We start from the raw sequence: 17,583 nt of genomic DNA, 5'->3' as shown, positions 1-17,583 counted from the left end.
TCATGGGAGTCACCAGCCTCACCGACAAGACCTCAACTGGATGCCGATTAGTACCAGTCTCCACAAGCAGAAGCCATGCTAAATGGTCACCCCAGGGCTCTTAGAGGCCATTTGAGCCCCCGGGTGCTCGGGGCAGGACAGTGCCGGGGGGTACTCCCCGAGGCAAATGTGCACCCTAACAGTGTTAACGAGACACCCTGGCATTGCCAAACTGGTACCCTGAAGTGGGGGGGGGGGGCTGACAGGAGGGTCCCCAATTACCCCATAGTGGGGTGTGCTCATTAAAGGGGTTGAAATGGCCATGTCTGCGGGGGTAGCATTGTCCATGGATGGGGGGTGTGGGGACCTTCAAGCTCACTTAAAGATCGGGGCACCCTTCCAAAATAGCACCCTGATCTCTGAGGAACTTGTCCCACTGGCGAATTCTGCTCGCCACTGCAGAAAACATTTCTAAGGGCGTGATGAGGCCGCTGAATCGTGCCAGACTTTTAAAAAAATGTATTTTATTACAAACATGTATCAAAACAGGTTTACAACGAATAACCATCCCGGGAAACATACTTCCCAACAATCAACTATACAGTCTGTACAGATTTTCCCCCTTTTTTCACGCCTCCAACCCCCCTCCGCAATGAACAACCCCTCAAACACGGTCATAAACATCCCCCATCTTTCCTCAAACCCCCCCTGAAGAGCCCCTTAAGTCATACTTTATCTTCTCTAACCACAGGAAGGTCACCCAACCAAGCGATGCTGACCGCCACTCCAACAAAATTTGCCGCCATGCAATCAGGGAGGTGAAGGCCAAGACATCGGCCTTCCTCCTTTCCATGAGTTCTGGCTTCTCTGAAACCCCAAATATCGCCACCAAAGGGTCCGGGCCCACCTCCTCCTCCACTCTCCTGGCTAAGACCGCAAACTCTTCCGCCCAGAATCTTCCCAATTTTTCACAACCCCAAAACATGTGCGCATGATTCGCTGGCCCCGCCTACTATGCCTCTCACACTCATCCACTACCCTCTGAAAGAATCCACTCATTCTCGCCCGAGCCATATGCACCCTTTACACCACCTTAAACTGTATCAGGCTCATCCTTGCACAAGAGGAGGTCCCATTTACCCTACACAGTGCCTCACTCCATACTTCCCAATTGATCTCCCCTCCCAACTCCACTTCCCATTTCTCCTTGATCTTCACCAGCCGCCCGCGTCCCTACTCCCCCAGCCACTTGTATATATCCCCAATTCTTCCCTCCCCTTCCACATCTGGAAGCAGTAGTAACTCCACCAGGGTGTATCCCGGCAACCTAGGGAACCCCTTCCAGGCCAGTTGCGCAAAGTCCCTAACCTGTAGATATCTGAACTCACTACCCCTTGGCAGCTCTACCCTCTCCCTTAGCTCCTCCAGACTGGTGAACCCTTCCTCCAAATGCAGATACCTCACCTTGATCAGCCCCACTTCCCTCCACCTCCTGTATACACTATCCATCGCCCCCCAGCTCAAACCCATGATTCTCGCACAGCGGCATTTGCACCGACATCCCTTCCATTCTAAAATGCCTCCTCAACTGATTCCATATCTTCACTGTGGTCTGCACCACCGGGCTCCTTGAATACCTACTCTGAGCCATTAGCAACGCTGCCGTCGCCATAGCCCTCAAACTAGACCCCTTACAAGATTCCTCCTCCATCCTAACCCACTCTACCCCTTCTCCTTCCCACCAACGCCGCACCTTGTCCACATTTGCCGCCCAATAATAATGAAGAAAGTTTGGCACTGCCAACCCCCTCTGCTGCCTCTGCCTCTGTAGCAGGGTCCTCCCCACCCTCGGCACCTTCCCCGCCCATACAAAGTCAGAGATGATCATGTCCACTTTCTGAAAAAAGGCCTTTGTTATAAAGATCGGGAGAGCCTGAAAGAGAAACAAGAACCTCACCAGAATATTCATTTTCACCACTTTGACCCTCTCCGCCAGCGTTAAATGCAGTGTATCCCACCTCGTAAGATCCTGCCTAGCCCCTCCAACAGCTTCATTAAGTTCCACTTATGGAGCCCCAACCATTCCCTCGCTACCTGAATCCCCAAATACCTAAACCTAGCCGTCGCTGCCATAATTGGCATCCCCCCTAAATTAACCCGCTGTGCCAGCTCATTCACCGGGAATACCTTGCTTTCCCCTACATTCAGCTTGTATCCAGAGAATCTTGCGAATCGTCACGATCGGAATCTTGCCCTCTCTGGCATGATCCAGATCAACATATTTGAATGAGCATTCGGCCCATTTAAATATTCTTTCGCCGGATTCACCCGAGGTCCGGGTTTCACAGGCACCGCCTGGGAGACCTCCCCATTTTAGTACTAGTCCACACAAACAAGGACAATGTATATCACCACCTGGGGGGGGGGGGGTCTCCCAGGCCATTGGAGACCCCCGGGCAGTCGGGGACAGGGTAGGGTAGCATCCTGGCAGTCCCTCTGGCACCTGGGCATCTTGACACTGCTTACCTGGCACCTTGGCAGTGCTACCCAGGCCCCCTGGCAGGGCCATGATGGGTTCTGGACCAGAGTCATAAGCCCCAGTGGATAAACTTGCTGCCCAATAAACAGCTTTCGATATATTGCGATGGGTCCAATGGAAGGGAAATCCCTTTCATTTCAGGAAAATGACAGTTCACATCAGACAAAGCAATGTCAAGCAGCCAATGGCATCCTGCACCAAAGGGAAGTCTGCAAACTCTCAAGTTTGTCCTGTCTTTGTTTCTAGCAAGAGGGAACGAGATGAAGCTGTCTCTTTGTGTTTCGAGAACTGTAGTGACCATCCTTAGGCAGCAGTTAACTGCAAGACTTCTTTTGTATCTCTAGTAGTAGCCTGAAAGGAAATTGAGAAGAGCCATGGATATCGCGACAGCCACAGGCATTGATGCTCTTGGTCAGCTTTGAGGTTATAATTATGGCTGAAGCTGTTGGCAGAATTTAGCTACAAGCTATTTAGTGAAAAGAAGGCATCTCCAGCATCAGTTGCTGCTGAATTCAAAGCCAGAAAATTGTCTCCCAAAGACTCCCTGGCAGTATGGCCTGCTGCTCAGAGCCCTACTATCCTTCCTCCTCAGCAGCTTGTCCTCCTCTGCATGGCCTCTCTTATTCTCACAGTCATGCTCAAATTCAAGAGGAAGGTCTACCAGGCCACTCATCTCTGGAAACAACTTGTTTCAGCACAAATCTTTAAACAAAGAAGTAGATCAGCACCAGCCAGATAATTTCCTGTAGAATATTCAAACTTCAGACAAGTATAGGAAAGCTCCAAGGATTTTGGAATTGTATCAGCAGGTGGAAGGAATAATCCAGCACCTAACTTGTAAGTAGTTTGTGATTTCTTTAAATAGCACTCTGAATGCTTCCAGCGGTCATTAAATGTGGACGTGTCGACCCTTTCCAAGAGTATGTCCGGTGGGCTTTCTGTTGAATTCATGTCAGATGCTATTTTCAAACATTAGGGAGCTGACTAGCACCTAACAAAAGGACACTAAAGAGCCTAATTCCGCTCCCAAGTCTTTCACTATTCCCTCTTTTAGAATGCCTTCTACTAATTTTTCCATTACTTACTTATTGGCCTTAAGTTCTCTGCAGCACTTTTTTTCTTCTTTTTAAAAATTGGAATTGTGTTACCTACTTTCCCATTGTCATGAACAATACTCGTTTCAAATGATTCCTTAAAAATATTGGCAATAATGTAGGTGATTTCACTTTTCACTCTTATATGATCTCCATATGGGTCTGGTAGTTTCTCTTGTTTTAACTTCAACGACAATAACAACTTGTTTTTATATCACACTTTAATGCAGAAAAACATCCCAAGGTACTTTACGGAAAAGCAATCAGCTAAAAATAAATGTCAAAGAAGGAGATATAGGAAGGGATAATGAAATGTTTGCTCAAAGGGGTGGGTGTTAGGGGAGTCTTAAGGATGGATAAGGAAGTTGAAAGGCAAAACATTTTAGGGAGGAAACTGTAGGCTATAAACCAGTGAAGGCAAGGGAACCATAAATGGGGCAGAGAGAGGAATACACAAGAAACTGGGGTGAAATTCTCCGACCCCCAGCAGGGTCGGAGAATCGCCTGGGGGCGCCTAAAATCCCGCCCCCGCCGTGGCAGAGATTTTCCGCCACCCGGGAAGTGGCGGCGGCGGAATCTCGCCACTCCAATCGGAGAGGCCCCTGCGGTGATTCTCCGGCCCGGATGGGCCGAAGTCCCGCCGCTGGGAGACCTGTCCCACCGCCGAGGTTTAAACCACCTCTGGAACGGCGGGCTCAGCAGCGCGAGCAGGCCCCCGGGGTCCTGGGGGGGGCGAGGGGCGATTGAACCCCGGGGGGTGCCCCCACGGTGGCCTGGCCCGCGGTCGGGGCCCCCCTCTCAGACTCCAGGCCAGTGCCCTGGCTGCACTATGTTCTTCCGCGTCTGCCACAGCCTCCGCCATGGCGGAGGCGGGAGAGAATCTCACATCGCGCATGCGCCGGCAGTGATTTCAGCGGCCAGCTGCCGCTGACGTCACTGCCGGCGCATGCGCAGACCGGCGAAAGCCTTTCGGCCAGCCCCGCTGCCGGGGGCGCCGGTTTTTTGCGCCGGTCTTCTGGTGGCAACCGCTCCGGCGCGGGGCTGGCCCCCAAAGGTGGGGAGAATTCCCCACCTTTGGGGAGGCGCGACCCCCGAGTGGTTCGCGCCACTCCCCTACTCCGGGACCCTCCGTCACACCGGGTAGGGGAGAATGCCGCCCCTGGCTGAAAAAGCAGAGTTCCTAACACATTACAAGGTTGGGGAAGGTTAGGTTAACAGGGATGGACGAATACATGGAAGGGTTTAAACTGGTGGATGAGAATTTTCAATTTGGAGACATTAGAGGACTGGAGATCATGTCGATGAGTGAGCACAGTTTGACGGGTTAAAGTGGTGGTGCAAGATAGTGTGTGGGCACAAACTTTTGATGAGCTGTGGTTTATGCAGGGTGCAGGATGGGAGACTAGTCAGGTGAATGCCAGCACTTCATTACAACTGTGCTTAGCTGTCATCTTATCATATTTCAATGATGTCATGAAACATGGAGCATGGCTGCAAAGGATAGTCTTAATTGTTGAGACACCTCGGGCTGGATTCTACGTTTTGGAGATTAAGTCCCCATGCCAGCGTGAAAATGGTGGTCTTTTATGACAGGAAAACTGGCGTAAAATGGCCAACAATTCCCCGTTTGCTAGGACCCAGCAGAGAGGCGGCGTAGAGCTCGCAGTTCTAGCCACCGATATGGCCCTGAGCATTTCCCGTTCCATTGCCGCGCATGCGCACGGTGGCGGCCTGCAGCGAACTCGGCCAATCGGGGGAGCATCGCGGCGCGGGCCTCAGGCAATGGCCTAATGGCGGGGCATAACTCCTAGAGTATGCCACTTTTCAGGGGGTGAAGAATACAAAAACCGGCGCCGCTCCCGATATTGGTGTCAAAACGGATTCTCCACCCCGTTGCTGAATGCAATTTCGGTGTCGGGGAGTGGAGAATCCAGCCTCTCATTTGAGTACACAATCTTATACATAATTTTTTTGTTGTTCTTATTTTATTCATGTAGCTCCAGGATCAACTGTTGAAGAGCAATGAAATGCAAACAGAAATAACCGAACTGAACAGGAAAAATGAACAGTTGCAGACAGTTATTGAAGAGCTTCACCGAGTAAATGAACAATTTTCCACAACTAACCTGGATGTGGATGTCCAAATGCATGATTTCAAAACTAAAAATGCTAACCTGCAGAAAAGGAATGCAAAGATGCAATCTACCGTTACAGATCTGATTAAAAAATCTTATAAGATGTGGAGCCATGTCGCCGACGTGCAGGAGTCAGTGACCGATTTGAAAACTGCAGTGCGTGAGGTAAAAGACGACAATGGCAAACTCCAATCAATGATTTCTGAACTGCATTTGAAAAATGAGCAACTTCACTCTATCGTTGTGGATCTGCAGGACAATATTAACCCAATGGAATCATGCGTCCGCGAAAAGCTTTGTAAACTGGTAGTAGCTGGAACTGAAGATCAGGAACTACATCACAAGATCTTAAAATTGCAAGAACAGAATGATCAACTGAAAACCATGATCGTGGATTTAGATAAGAAACAAGGCTGTCAGGGAGCCTTAAATTTACAAATGCATAATAACGTCACTGAGGTTAAGGACATTATGGAAAAATTACACAAAGAAAGTCAACAAATGCAAACCATAATCACAGAATTGGATGAGAAAAAATACCAACTTGAGGTTTTTGTTTCGGCGCTACAGGAAAATAACTTCAAACTGCAGGCAGCTATTCCCCACAATGATCAGCTGCATGCATTTTCAGAACTGGAGAATAATGTGACGGAGGACAATTTGAAGCTACGACGCAAGAACCTGGAGTTGCAGACCACAATATCAGAGCTCTGCCAAAATAAACAAGTGCTTGAAGCTTCCCTTTCAACGCTAAAAGAAAAGGTCCGTGAACTTGAGGCTACTGAGCTTGACAATAAAAAGCTTCAACTCATGACCTTGGAACTTCAGGACAAAAATAATGAATGGACAACCACTGTCATCAAACTTGAAGACAAGAATATTAATCTCCAAAAAAGTTACAATGACCTTCAGGACTATAAAAACGAACTGTTAACAATAATTTCAGAATTACAAAGTAAAGCATTAAAGTTAGATGGTGTTGAATTACAAAACAGACAGTTTCAACTCTTAATTAAAGACCTACAAGAAAAAAATGCAGAGTTAAACATCAAAATCTATGAACTCGCAGAGAAAAATAACCATCTAAAAGAACATATTTCACAAGTGCAGTATAATGCAACTCACCATTGGATTGCTAATGTTGACTTGCAAGATGGTGCAAGACCCCAATCTGTTAGTACAGAAACTAAAAGGAGGAATTACCAGTTTGAAAGTTCTTCATCAGAGCTGCAATCAGTAGTAGGTGTATTAGAGATTACTGATACCATGAAGGAGAGACTTCAGAAATCAGTCACACATGTGCAAGAAAACATTTTTGAAGTTCAAGACAACATTTTGAAACTGCATGGAAGAGTCAACTGTCTTCACAAGATTGTTATGGAGCTACAGGAAAACAGTCACCAATTTAGTTTAAACATTTCAGAACTGCAAGATAAGATTTGTAAGTCTGACATACGAAAATCACAAAACCAAATGGATCAGGAGAAAAAGATTTATAACGAAGAAAAGATCTCTATTCCAGAGTTCAAAACCATGGATGTATCACCTATTACCATAATACCAGCCTGCAGAGAAAGCTCTCTTATACAAATAATTCTTAGAGTGATCAAGGTTAGCAAAGTCATTAAGATCTCCATTGAGAATATTGGGGCTGAGACCAAATACCTTCAGTCTTCAATTTTTGATTTAGAGAGCAAATTCAGTGAAATACAGCGACACAAGGGAGGCTTGCTAAATACAGAGGCATGCACTCTTCAAGAACTGGTTCAGCAGGTGAAGCAATATAAATGTATACTTGAGAAACATGAAGAAGAGAAAGTCCTCCTGAAACAAAAAGTATCTGAACTGGACAAGAGACTTGCTGAGGAAAAGTCTTTCTCGAATAAAGTCGAAGCTCAAATCCAGAATCAGCAACGCATAGCTAAGTCTGAAATTTCCAAATTGCACAAGTCAATAAAGGACCTTCTGAGTAGTAATATAAAACTCGAGGAAACAATTAATTGGTCTCTGGAAAGGAATGGAGTGTTAGATGTCAAACTTGCTACCCTGAAAAATATTCTTGCAGAGGAAGAGTTTCACTTTAGTGAAAAGGAAACCAAGATAAACCACCAGTGGAAGATATATACCAATCAGGTTAAAAGTCTGCAGGGCATGTTATCAGAAATGTTTACGGAAAATACAGCTCTGAAGGAAACAATTACAATACTTGACCGGGAGAAAGCCCAGCTACAAATCACAGCACCTGAACTGCAGTCCAAGTTAAAATCAGAAAAGTTAAATGCAGAAATTCAGCAGGATGACCCGCTGGGTGCAAAGTGTTGTGGGGATAGAGTGCTAGAGAAAAATAAAACAAGGCCGAAAAAATGTATAACATTTCTGGAGGATATGGAGAAACTTGAAGCAAGTAAAGATCTTCCTAAGAATCTAGAGACAAAGTTTACTGCAGAAAATTTGTGCTTCGGTGAGAAAAGTACTCAAATTAAAAGCCAACAGAAGACAGGAGATTGTGAAGGGATGAATTACCCAGGGAGCACAATAGAAGAAATTCTAGACAGCAACAATAAAGCTTGTGAGCCTCCGATTACTGTTGAAAAAGCAAAGACAATGATAGACCAGGTAAACTCTGAAATAAAAGTCAAAATGGCAGATGAGATGCTGTGTTGTATTGGAAATGATACTCCAGATATGACTAATCAGTCCACATTAGCAGTTTTAAAGAATAATCTGCTGGAAATACCCAGTGAAATGATAGAGAGTAACAAACAACTTCAGGCATACATTGAGAATCTTATGGACGAAAAATGCCTGCTGACAGGCATGGTGGCTGAATTGGAAAAAAAAGTGAGAGAAATACAACAGCACATTAATGAAAGTGAAGTACAGAAGAATATTGCATTTTGTGAATGCATTCCAACAATTACTGATCCTCAGAAAAGAGAATTCGAACAGTTGCTAAACCATAAAAATGCATTTATGTTCCAAGATGAAGAAAAACTTTCCTCAGATGCCATAGTTGAAGAATTGAAGAAAAAGATTGCAAGGGAAGAATTTCATTCTCGTGACCTTGCAGTTCAAATAGAGACCCAAAAAAGGGAATACGATAAAGAACTAGGGCGGCTTCAAAAAATTATTAAGGATGTACAAGAAAACAATGAAGAACTAAAAGAGATTGTAGTGAACCATGAAGAGGAGCAGAAATTGTTCAAAATTAGGCTGTTTGAAAAAGAGAACATTCTTTCTATGGATCAGATACACGAGTGTGAAATACAAGCTCAAATGAAGTACCAAATCCAGTTACTGGAAAACCAGAAATGCCAGTTAGAAGATTTGGTTGATGATCTTTTGGATGAAAGTGGAAATCAAGAGGTTGATGTGGATAAACCTTCACGACAAGTAACAAAGGATGAAATACCCAGTGATCTTAAAGAGCAACACTGCTTCAGTGAACTTAAAGTTAAAAATAATGTTGTGCCTGCGGGAAGGGTTTGTGAAAGTACTAAACTTCAAGGGGAAACAAAAATGCTCCAAGAGAGAAACAGACTATATGAGTTGGTAGTCGAGGCTTCTAGGTTGGAAAAAGAATCCCTTATGGAGTCTCTTTCAAAGTTTAAAAACCTATTTAGAAAACAACAGATGTACTACAGGGAAAGTGTGGCAGATCTAACTGATCAATTGAAGGAGGCTAATATAAAAATACAACAGCTTCAGGAAAAACTAAATTTGCTGAGGCATAATAATGCAAAACTTCAGGAGGTGATTAATAAATCTGAAGGAGAAATCTTTTTCCCTCAAATCAATAGCATATGTAATTCAGAGAGTCAATCAGAGCAAATGGAACATGAACACCACAGAAGTATCATAACAAATCCAGATAACTCCAGCGAAGAGCCCAACCCACCAGAAAGTAAAAAACATCTAAATTTATATGTTCAGATGTCTGGAGAAGAGAATGATAGCCAAATCTTTGAATTAAAGAACATTGAACCAAAAGAAACAATAGAGGAACCACAGGACAGTAGTGAGGAAAAACAGAGTACTGTGGAGAACCTTGAAAGTAAGAACAAAATGCTTGAATTAAATGTGATTCACCTCAAGGAAATGCTAGAAGTTGAGGAATACACCTCTAATAAAATGAAGATATATCTGAAAAGCAAATGCAAGTTATTAACAGATCAGAATAATGGTCTCCAGGAAATGATCGCAGAGCTGCTGGATGAAAATGCAACATTTCAAGTTTCAACTGATAATCTTGAGCAAGAAAAAAAGCTGCTGATGTTTAAAGTCACTGAGTTGAAAGATGAAATAAAAATGAACCAGGAATGCTGCACCAACAAAACAGTGCAAAGGGTTTTATCAAAATCCATTGACCTGCAAAGTCAGCTAAAGGAGAGCAGTAATAGGAATCTCCAAGCGATTACTGCAGGACTGGACAGAGGAATAATACTTCCTGAAGTTGTAGTGTCACACTTTGAAAAAAAAAATGAATGTCAGAACTATCAACTGGTAGAGATAGACATAGAGAACAACCATCTTCATGAAGCAGAACAAGAGCTTCAGGACAATAATGCAAAACTTCAAGAAACCATTGTTAGCACAGCTAATGATAAGATTCTGATGAATGGGATAGCTAGTTGTTTGCAAGATGAAACATTAAAAGGGCATGATTTCAGCATTGCGTTAAAAAAGAATTCTCACACAGAAGTCCCTTATTGTGAAAACATTTGTCAACAAGAATCGAAGAAGAATTCATCAGGAAATCATCAGTTAATCATAGAAGATCTTGCAGAAGAGAAGTTGGAACTCATAGACTCTCCAATTAACGATGAACTGAAGGAACAAGCATTCTACTTCAGTGAAGATGTAGTGCCTTCAGATGGTCAGAAAGATTTTACTTGGGCAACACAAGAGAGGAAAAAAATGGATGCAGCAGTTGAGAACTCTTCAGGGGAAATGGGTGTTCCAGAAATGGCCACACTTAAATTAGAAAGATCAATTTTAGAAGAGCAACTGCATCCCCAAGAACCTGACATGTCTACTATAGACAGAACTCATCAACAAGAAACAATAAATGAAGAAATAAATAACTGCCAAGACACTGTCATTGACATACATGAACTGGCCACAGAGAAGAAAGTTTTTTTAACACCTTTTCTCCTAAGTATAGTTGATGAGGAAGATTTGTACCCAAGTAATGCTACCTCACAGTGTGACATCCACTGGAACAGTGCTGATACTGAATTAAGGAGCAACTGGCTGCAGGAAACAGCTGGATCACTTGGGAATATGGAAGATCTAGAAATCACCCAAAATGTCAAATTGAAGAAAGAAACACAGCTAGGTGTAGACCCCAAGCTACAGGCTAAAGCGGTCTTAGAGGCTCCTGTTGCTGATAAAGCAAGATCGATTAGTGCTAATAGGGCTCCAGTAATGCTGAATGAGGTCATCCATCAACAAGTAAAAGTCATCTCACAGTTGAAGAGAATTCAGGAAGTAAATGAGGTTACCATTAATCAGCAAGAAGAAAGCGAATTGCAGAAAGTAGCTTCCCTTGTTCGAGAGACAAAGCTTTCAGAGGAAGAATACAATACGAGGTACTTTAATCCAAGGTAGGAAATACCAATGTTTAGGATCACGGAGGTAAAATTAGATAAGGTCCGAAAATGGGCACAGGGATTATGACGCACGATTAACCCATGCCAGTTTGTTGTGATTTAGGTAGCACACAAACCTCATGCTGTTTGCTCATTTTAATGCGTATGACTCGGCAATAAATTTACTGCTGAGTGGCTGTGCACCTTGGCAAGTTGCCCAGGTATCCAGGTTTGTGCAAGACTTGCACCACATACCCAAACCTCTTAAAGATGATGTAGGTTCTGGCTGGAGGAGGTGATGGAAGTGGCTGGGAAAGAGCCTCTGAGCTGGAAGAAGAGTGAAAATAGCATACCCCAAGTTTCTCTGCAAACTGTAGGCTTTGATTCAGAGATGGACAGGAGGAAAGAGGTCCTCGACGGATAAGCAGCAGGGAGATCTTCCAGGCAAACACTGAGAAGGCAGCAGTTAGCCAATACTGTGAGTACAAGCAGTTTCGCCCCAAATAATCGAATGTAATGAGGAAAGAGGTTTAAAACTTGAATGCATCTTCTTTTTTAAAAAATTTAGAGTAGCCAATTATTTTTCTTTTCCAATTAAGGGGCAATTTAGCGTGGCCAATCCACCTAACCAACACATCTTTGGATCTCCCCCTGCAGACACAGGGAGAATGTGCAAACTCCACACATTCAGTGACTCAGGGCAGGGTTTTGAACCCAGGACATCAGCGCCGTAGTCCCAGTGCTAACCACTGCGCCACATAGTATTATCACAGAATTTATAGTGCAGAAGGAAGGCATTCAGCCCATCGAGTCTGCACCTGCTCTTGGAAAGAGCACCCTACCCAAGGTCCACACCTCCACCATATCCCCATAACCCAGTAACCCCACCCAACACTAAGGGCAATTTTGGACACTAAGGGCAATTTAGCACGGCCAATCCACCTAACCTGCACATCTTTGGACTGTGGGAGGAAACCGGAGCACCCGGAGGAAACCCACGCACACACGGGGAGAATGTGCAGACTCTGCACAGACAGTGACCCAAGCCAGGAATCGAACCTGGGACCCTGGAGCTGTGAAGCAATTGTGCTATCCACAATGCTACCGTGCCGCCCCATTGAATGCATCTTCTAATGCCATATCACTACATATACATTATTAGCCTATTGTTCCATTTACGACTGCCTTTGTTCACCTATCAGCATTCTCAATCAAACACAATTAATAAGCATGATGATTGGAACCAGAAGCAGGTGTAGACCACTTGGCCTCTTGAGCCTACTCCACCATTCAATAAGATTCAATAACCTCAACTTCACATGCCTAGCTCTCCCCATTAAGCTTTCACCTCATTGCTTTTCAGGAATCTATCTACTTCTATGTTAGAGATATCCAAGGATTCAGCATCAACTACCTTTTGAGGAAGAAAATTTCAAACTCTCACAACCCTCTGAGCAGAGGCGGACTTACACTTTTGGGAGCTCCGTGCTCTCCCTCTTTGCGACCCTGCAACATGCCCCACCCTCTGGTGACATGACGGCACACCCCAAATGATGTCAAGCCTTGCCCCTAATGATGTCAAGCCCTGCTCCCAATGATGTCAGTCCTTCCCCCAGTGGTGTCAAGCCTGGGCACCAATGATGGCAATGTCTCCTGACCCCGCCTACCCTCAACTCACACAATGCAAGCCACAATAACCCAAAATCAATGCTGAAACTGCTTTTTAACCTATGAGAGAAAACCTGTAATTGATTAATTGAAATCCATAATCCAAGGCACAAAAACCCCAAATCACTATTTAGCTGTGCCAATACTCTTTAACTTGTGAGTACAAGCCTGAAATTGATTAATTGAACTCTACAATACAAGCCACAAAATCCCAAAATCATTGCTCAACTGCTATAGTGCTCTTTAACATGAGAACATTGATTAATTGAAACTCCAGCTACCTATTGTCAGCATGACGGTAGAGATGGTCAATATTGCAATCTGTATGTCTTGAGGCCAGCAAACATGAACTAGCTGATGAGCAAAGGGATGGAGAAATCAGCCAATTATATGACTGTACCACAGCAAAGGCCAGTGCAAGGTAGAATGAGCCAGCAAATGTCCAGTGCTGGAGCAAATACTCCAATGAAGTGGAGTGTCCAGTCCAAGTCTAATACCAGTGGCTTTGCTGGCAACTGTCCGGCAGGATTCCAATTTTTTCCAGAAGAGAAGTGATTTTCTGAAGGCCAGTATTGAGAGTGATGGAGGATGGTGGTTACTCACCAGTGATCAGCTGTCTGCATGTAACAACACCATTATATCAGACCAGCTTATGCTCTCTTTTGAAGAACAGAATTTAGACTGGAGAACATGGTAGAGGGACAGAGTTTTTAGATTGTATTGCTTCATCGGTTGTTTGCCATCCATGACAATTTAGATAGCTTTTCTTCTGCACATTTTGTTCACAAAATCAACAATAACATCATTATAGGTAAAATCTTGTAAGAATGCATTTTCATTCATCAGTATTGCTGAACCTGTCAAATGTTCTTGACTCGTCGTACTTTGCAGGTCATTTTTTTTACTCTTTTCAATACAGAGAAAGAACATTCACTGGATGCATTTGTGACAGGTATTGTTAAAAATATTTTCAGAATGGTTTCCACATTTGGAAAGGCTACCTGAAAACCATCATGTACTAGTCTGTACAAATCAGCTGGTGATCGCAAAGCATAGAGCTCATCATTATCGATGAAATTAATGAATCTTTTCACCTAATCGTCAAAAAAGACTTGTGTCAATGTCCTCTGTGTAGAATTCAATTAATCTCTTACTTCAGTGGCTCTTAGTATTCTCATCCAAACCTTTGTCGAAAAGCACGCAAAATAATTCAACAGTTTTCTTCAGAGATTTACTTCTACTCCACAATTACACCATTTTTGTGTCACAGATAACATTGACCGTCTCAACGATGATCTTATCTTTTCCTTTCAAAATGATTTCTTGTCTCTTGTTTCATCAAAAATAATTTCCTGTGTCTCATATGCTTCTCATCATCAGTGGGACCTGTATTCCTTGTTAATGTTAGTGCCTCTGCTTTCACTGAGGTATAATCATTTTGAGCTTCCATGACAAAACCTCTAACTGAAGCTAACAATTGTGAAGCATTCAATAACGTTGCTTCAACATTATGCAGCGATTTGCTGATGGCACAAATTCTTTGAAGTAAACGGTTCCACAAAACAGTATAAATAGCAATATTGTACTTTTTAAACTTCTCTGCAAAGGATTTTACTTCAGTTTTCACACATGGTTTCCCTGATTTTGACGTGGCTATGTCTAATAAAGTTTCCTTTATATCAACAAAGTTCATCCTCAAAGCAAAAACAGCACCTACATGAATGAACCACCTGGTGTCACAAATTGTTTTGATCGTCAAATGTTTTCCCTGTGCTGCTCCAAGCATGATTTCAGCATATTCCACCGATGCTGAGAAACAGAAAAAAAGACACGCATGTTTTGAACAAAGTCAAAATAATGTACAGCTCCCTCACAGGATTCAGCTGCTGTGTTGCAGATTGGATTCAGTGAGTGATTGGAACATGGGAGGAGTAATGCACAGGGGCTTGCATTGTTCAGTCTTGCTTGTAGACCCAAATGTTTTCCTGCCATATATGCAGAATAATCGAAGCTCTGCCCACGACAGTCTTTTATGTCCAAACCTAAATTTGCAATGATTTCCAAGACAGTTGTCTCCAGGCACTCAAAAGTGTAGGATTGTAGCTGGATTAATCAGAGCAATCACTCAACAAATCCCCCATCACTGGTCACGTATTTTAACACTAATGTTAATTGATACACATGACTCATATCTGGTGTTGAAACAACTATTATGGAATAGTATTTGGTATCTTTTACTTCATTAGTGAGTTGGTTTCTGAACTGCTCTGCCATTATAGTGATGAAGTCTTCATAGGTTCTGTGTGTCAAAAAGGTGGTCTTCCCTGAGCAACAATATTGTTATCTTTCTAAATGCTCTTTGAAAAGCTCATCAAATTCAATGAGATATTTAAGGCAGGCTAAAAAAATACCTCTTTGATTTGACACTGATGACTCATCATGCTATCTTATCCCAAGGAACACAGCAGTGTGACTGTAGCAACAACACACCTCAGCATGTTCCTCCAATAAGAACACTCCATTTCAAACTGAGTCGATAACGCAGAATCAATTCTTCTTCCAGATAATGTACATCTTTGAATGAACTCACACACAGCTTTAATATAACTTTTGGAAGTTTCATGATCAGCAGTATCTCTTCAACCATTTCTCCAGTTCGAGTACCCATCAACAAATGATTGTTTCACTTTACTAGGGTCAGGGAATAATTTGCAAACATAACAGTGATCACTTTAGACATTTCCAAAAATATTAATCAATTTATCCTTTCCGTCATACCATTTCTCTTCACCCCAGAAAATGGGACTATTGAAAACTTCTAACCTGATTTTAGCCTTGAATCTCAAATTCTGTTCAAATCTTCCATATTACTATGTTCTCTGGTCTATTTATTACAAAATATTAAATCATACCCAGTGGAACAGATTTTGGCCTTGAGGCAATGTCTTTAGGGTAGGTTTCTTCCCTCACTTCAGCTGCAGAACAATAAGCTTGAGCAATATCTTGTTGTTACATTCCCATTTCAGAATCCACTTCTTGTTCATGTTTTTCAGGCAATGTGTTGTCTCCGGAAATTGGCAGGTCGAAATAAGCTGACAAGTAACCAATACTTTTAGTTGATGTTGTTGTTGAGGATGAATGTGCAGTTTGGGCACTGCTCAATACTTCAAATCTTTTAACAATAAAGTGTTCTCAGCCCTGGCCTGGAAGTCGAGAGTCACTCCATTGCCTCCCTCGACAGTCATTGACCAGCACCTCCTCCTCGCCTCGCTGAAGGTTTTACAGGCTTGCACCCCAATGTAAGATCAGCGACCTCACTTTTGCCTCAGGTTGCCAGGCCAAATGTCAGAAACCTGGCTGCTGCTTCATTCAATGAAAGTTCAGAAACTTCACAGCAATTCAGGAGTTCCGTTTGAACTGCTCTTAGTCCCCACCACCTCTCACCTGGCAAACTGTTTTCCTGCTCTAAAGGAGAGTCCACAATCGGAGCACAATGTTGTCCTGCAATGCCTGCTGACAGGCTCAGGAAATTCAAATGAGCCTACCAGCAAATTCAGAGCTACCATGCTCTGATTGGTGCTCCCACACTGCAGCCACCTCTAAGTATGAGGCTATTCAATTTGCCAGGGTCCCGCGTTCCAGTGCTGTGTGTTTCATTGTATGCCTGCCTCTGCATCGGAGAGAAAAGACAATTTCCTCATCTCTGTCTTAAATGAATGATGTACCATCAATTTGACTCAAGACACATTTAGGATCTGAACTGTGGCTTTAATCAGCTAGTTGTTAGCCCGGTGGTCGACTACAGAGAATGGCCGACCGCCGGGAACTCTGGGTACTTATACCCCGCCTCGGAGGCATGGCCTACTTGCCTCTCGACCAATTGGAGAGCAGTCACATGACTAGTCTGCACATCCTCCCCGTGTGTGCGTGGGTTTCCTCCAGGTGCTCCGGTTTCCTCCCACAGTCCAAAGATGTGCGGGTTAGGTGGATTGGCCATGCTAAATTGTCCGTAGTGTCCTAAAAAAAAAGTAAGGTTAAGGTGGGGGGGGGGGGGGTTGTTGGGTTACGGGTATAGTGTGGATACGTGGGTTTGAGTAGGGTGATCATTGCTCGGCACAACATCGAGGGCCAAAGGGCCTGTTCTGTGCTGTACTGTTCTATGTTCTATGTTCTAATCGGACGACAGGCACATGACCAGCTAGAGCCAATGGGAAGCCAGTGCTCTGCACCAATGGCAGTGCTCATATCCATACCACCACAATGAACAACTCTTTATTTTTAATCAATGGCCTCTTGTTCTACATTCTCCCACATGAAAAAATGTTTTTCCATAGCCACCCTGTCAAGTCCCCTCAGGATCCTACATGTTTCAATAAATTTGCCTCTCACTCTTCTAAACTCCAGTGGATACAATTCTAGCCTCTTCAGCCATTCCTCAGGAGACCCACCCATTCCATTAGTCTGGTAAACCTTATCTGACCACATCCAATATATTTACATCTTTCCTTAAATACTGGTCTTAGCATGGTTCAGATACATCCCAACGGGACAGTCCCCACATTCCCCAGTACTGGTGT

General features: G+C 43.6%; 1 protein-coding gene across 4 annotated transcripts in view; it reads left to right on the top strand.

The window, feature by feature from the left end:
• LOC119977444 (GRIP and coiled-coil domain-containing protein 2-like) overlaps positions 1 to 17,583 on the top strand; it is a 179,186-nt gene that overhangs the window by 142,499 nt on the left and 19,104 nt on the right. For 3 of the 4 annotated variants that reach the window (XM_038818358.1, XM_038818359.1, XM_038818362.1), the window contains one exon: positions 5,610 to 11,353. In XM_038818358.1, the coding sequence (XP_038674286.1) occupies positions 5,610 to 11,353 (5,744 nt within the window). The remainder of the gene's footprint in view (positions 1 to 5,609; positions 11,354 to 17,583) is intronic. The other variant, XM_038818360.1, reaches the window with a different exon arrangement.

The sequence above is a fragment of the Scyliorhinus canicula genome, chromosome 14, assembly GCF_902713615.1.
Source record: "Scyliorhinus canicula chromosome 14, sScyCan1.1, whole genome shotgun sequence".
Classification (NCBI taxonomy): domain Eukaryota; kingdom Metazoa; phylum Chordata; class Chondrichthyes; order Carcharhiniformes; family Scyliorhinidae; genus Scyliorhinus; species Scyliorhinus canicula.
Note: the sequence above shows the minus strand (reverse complement) of the source record. Positions and strands in the feature narration are given on the sequence as shown.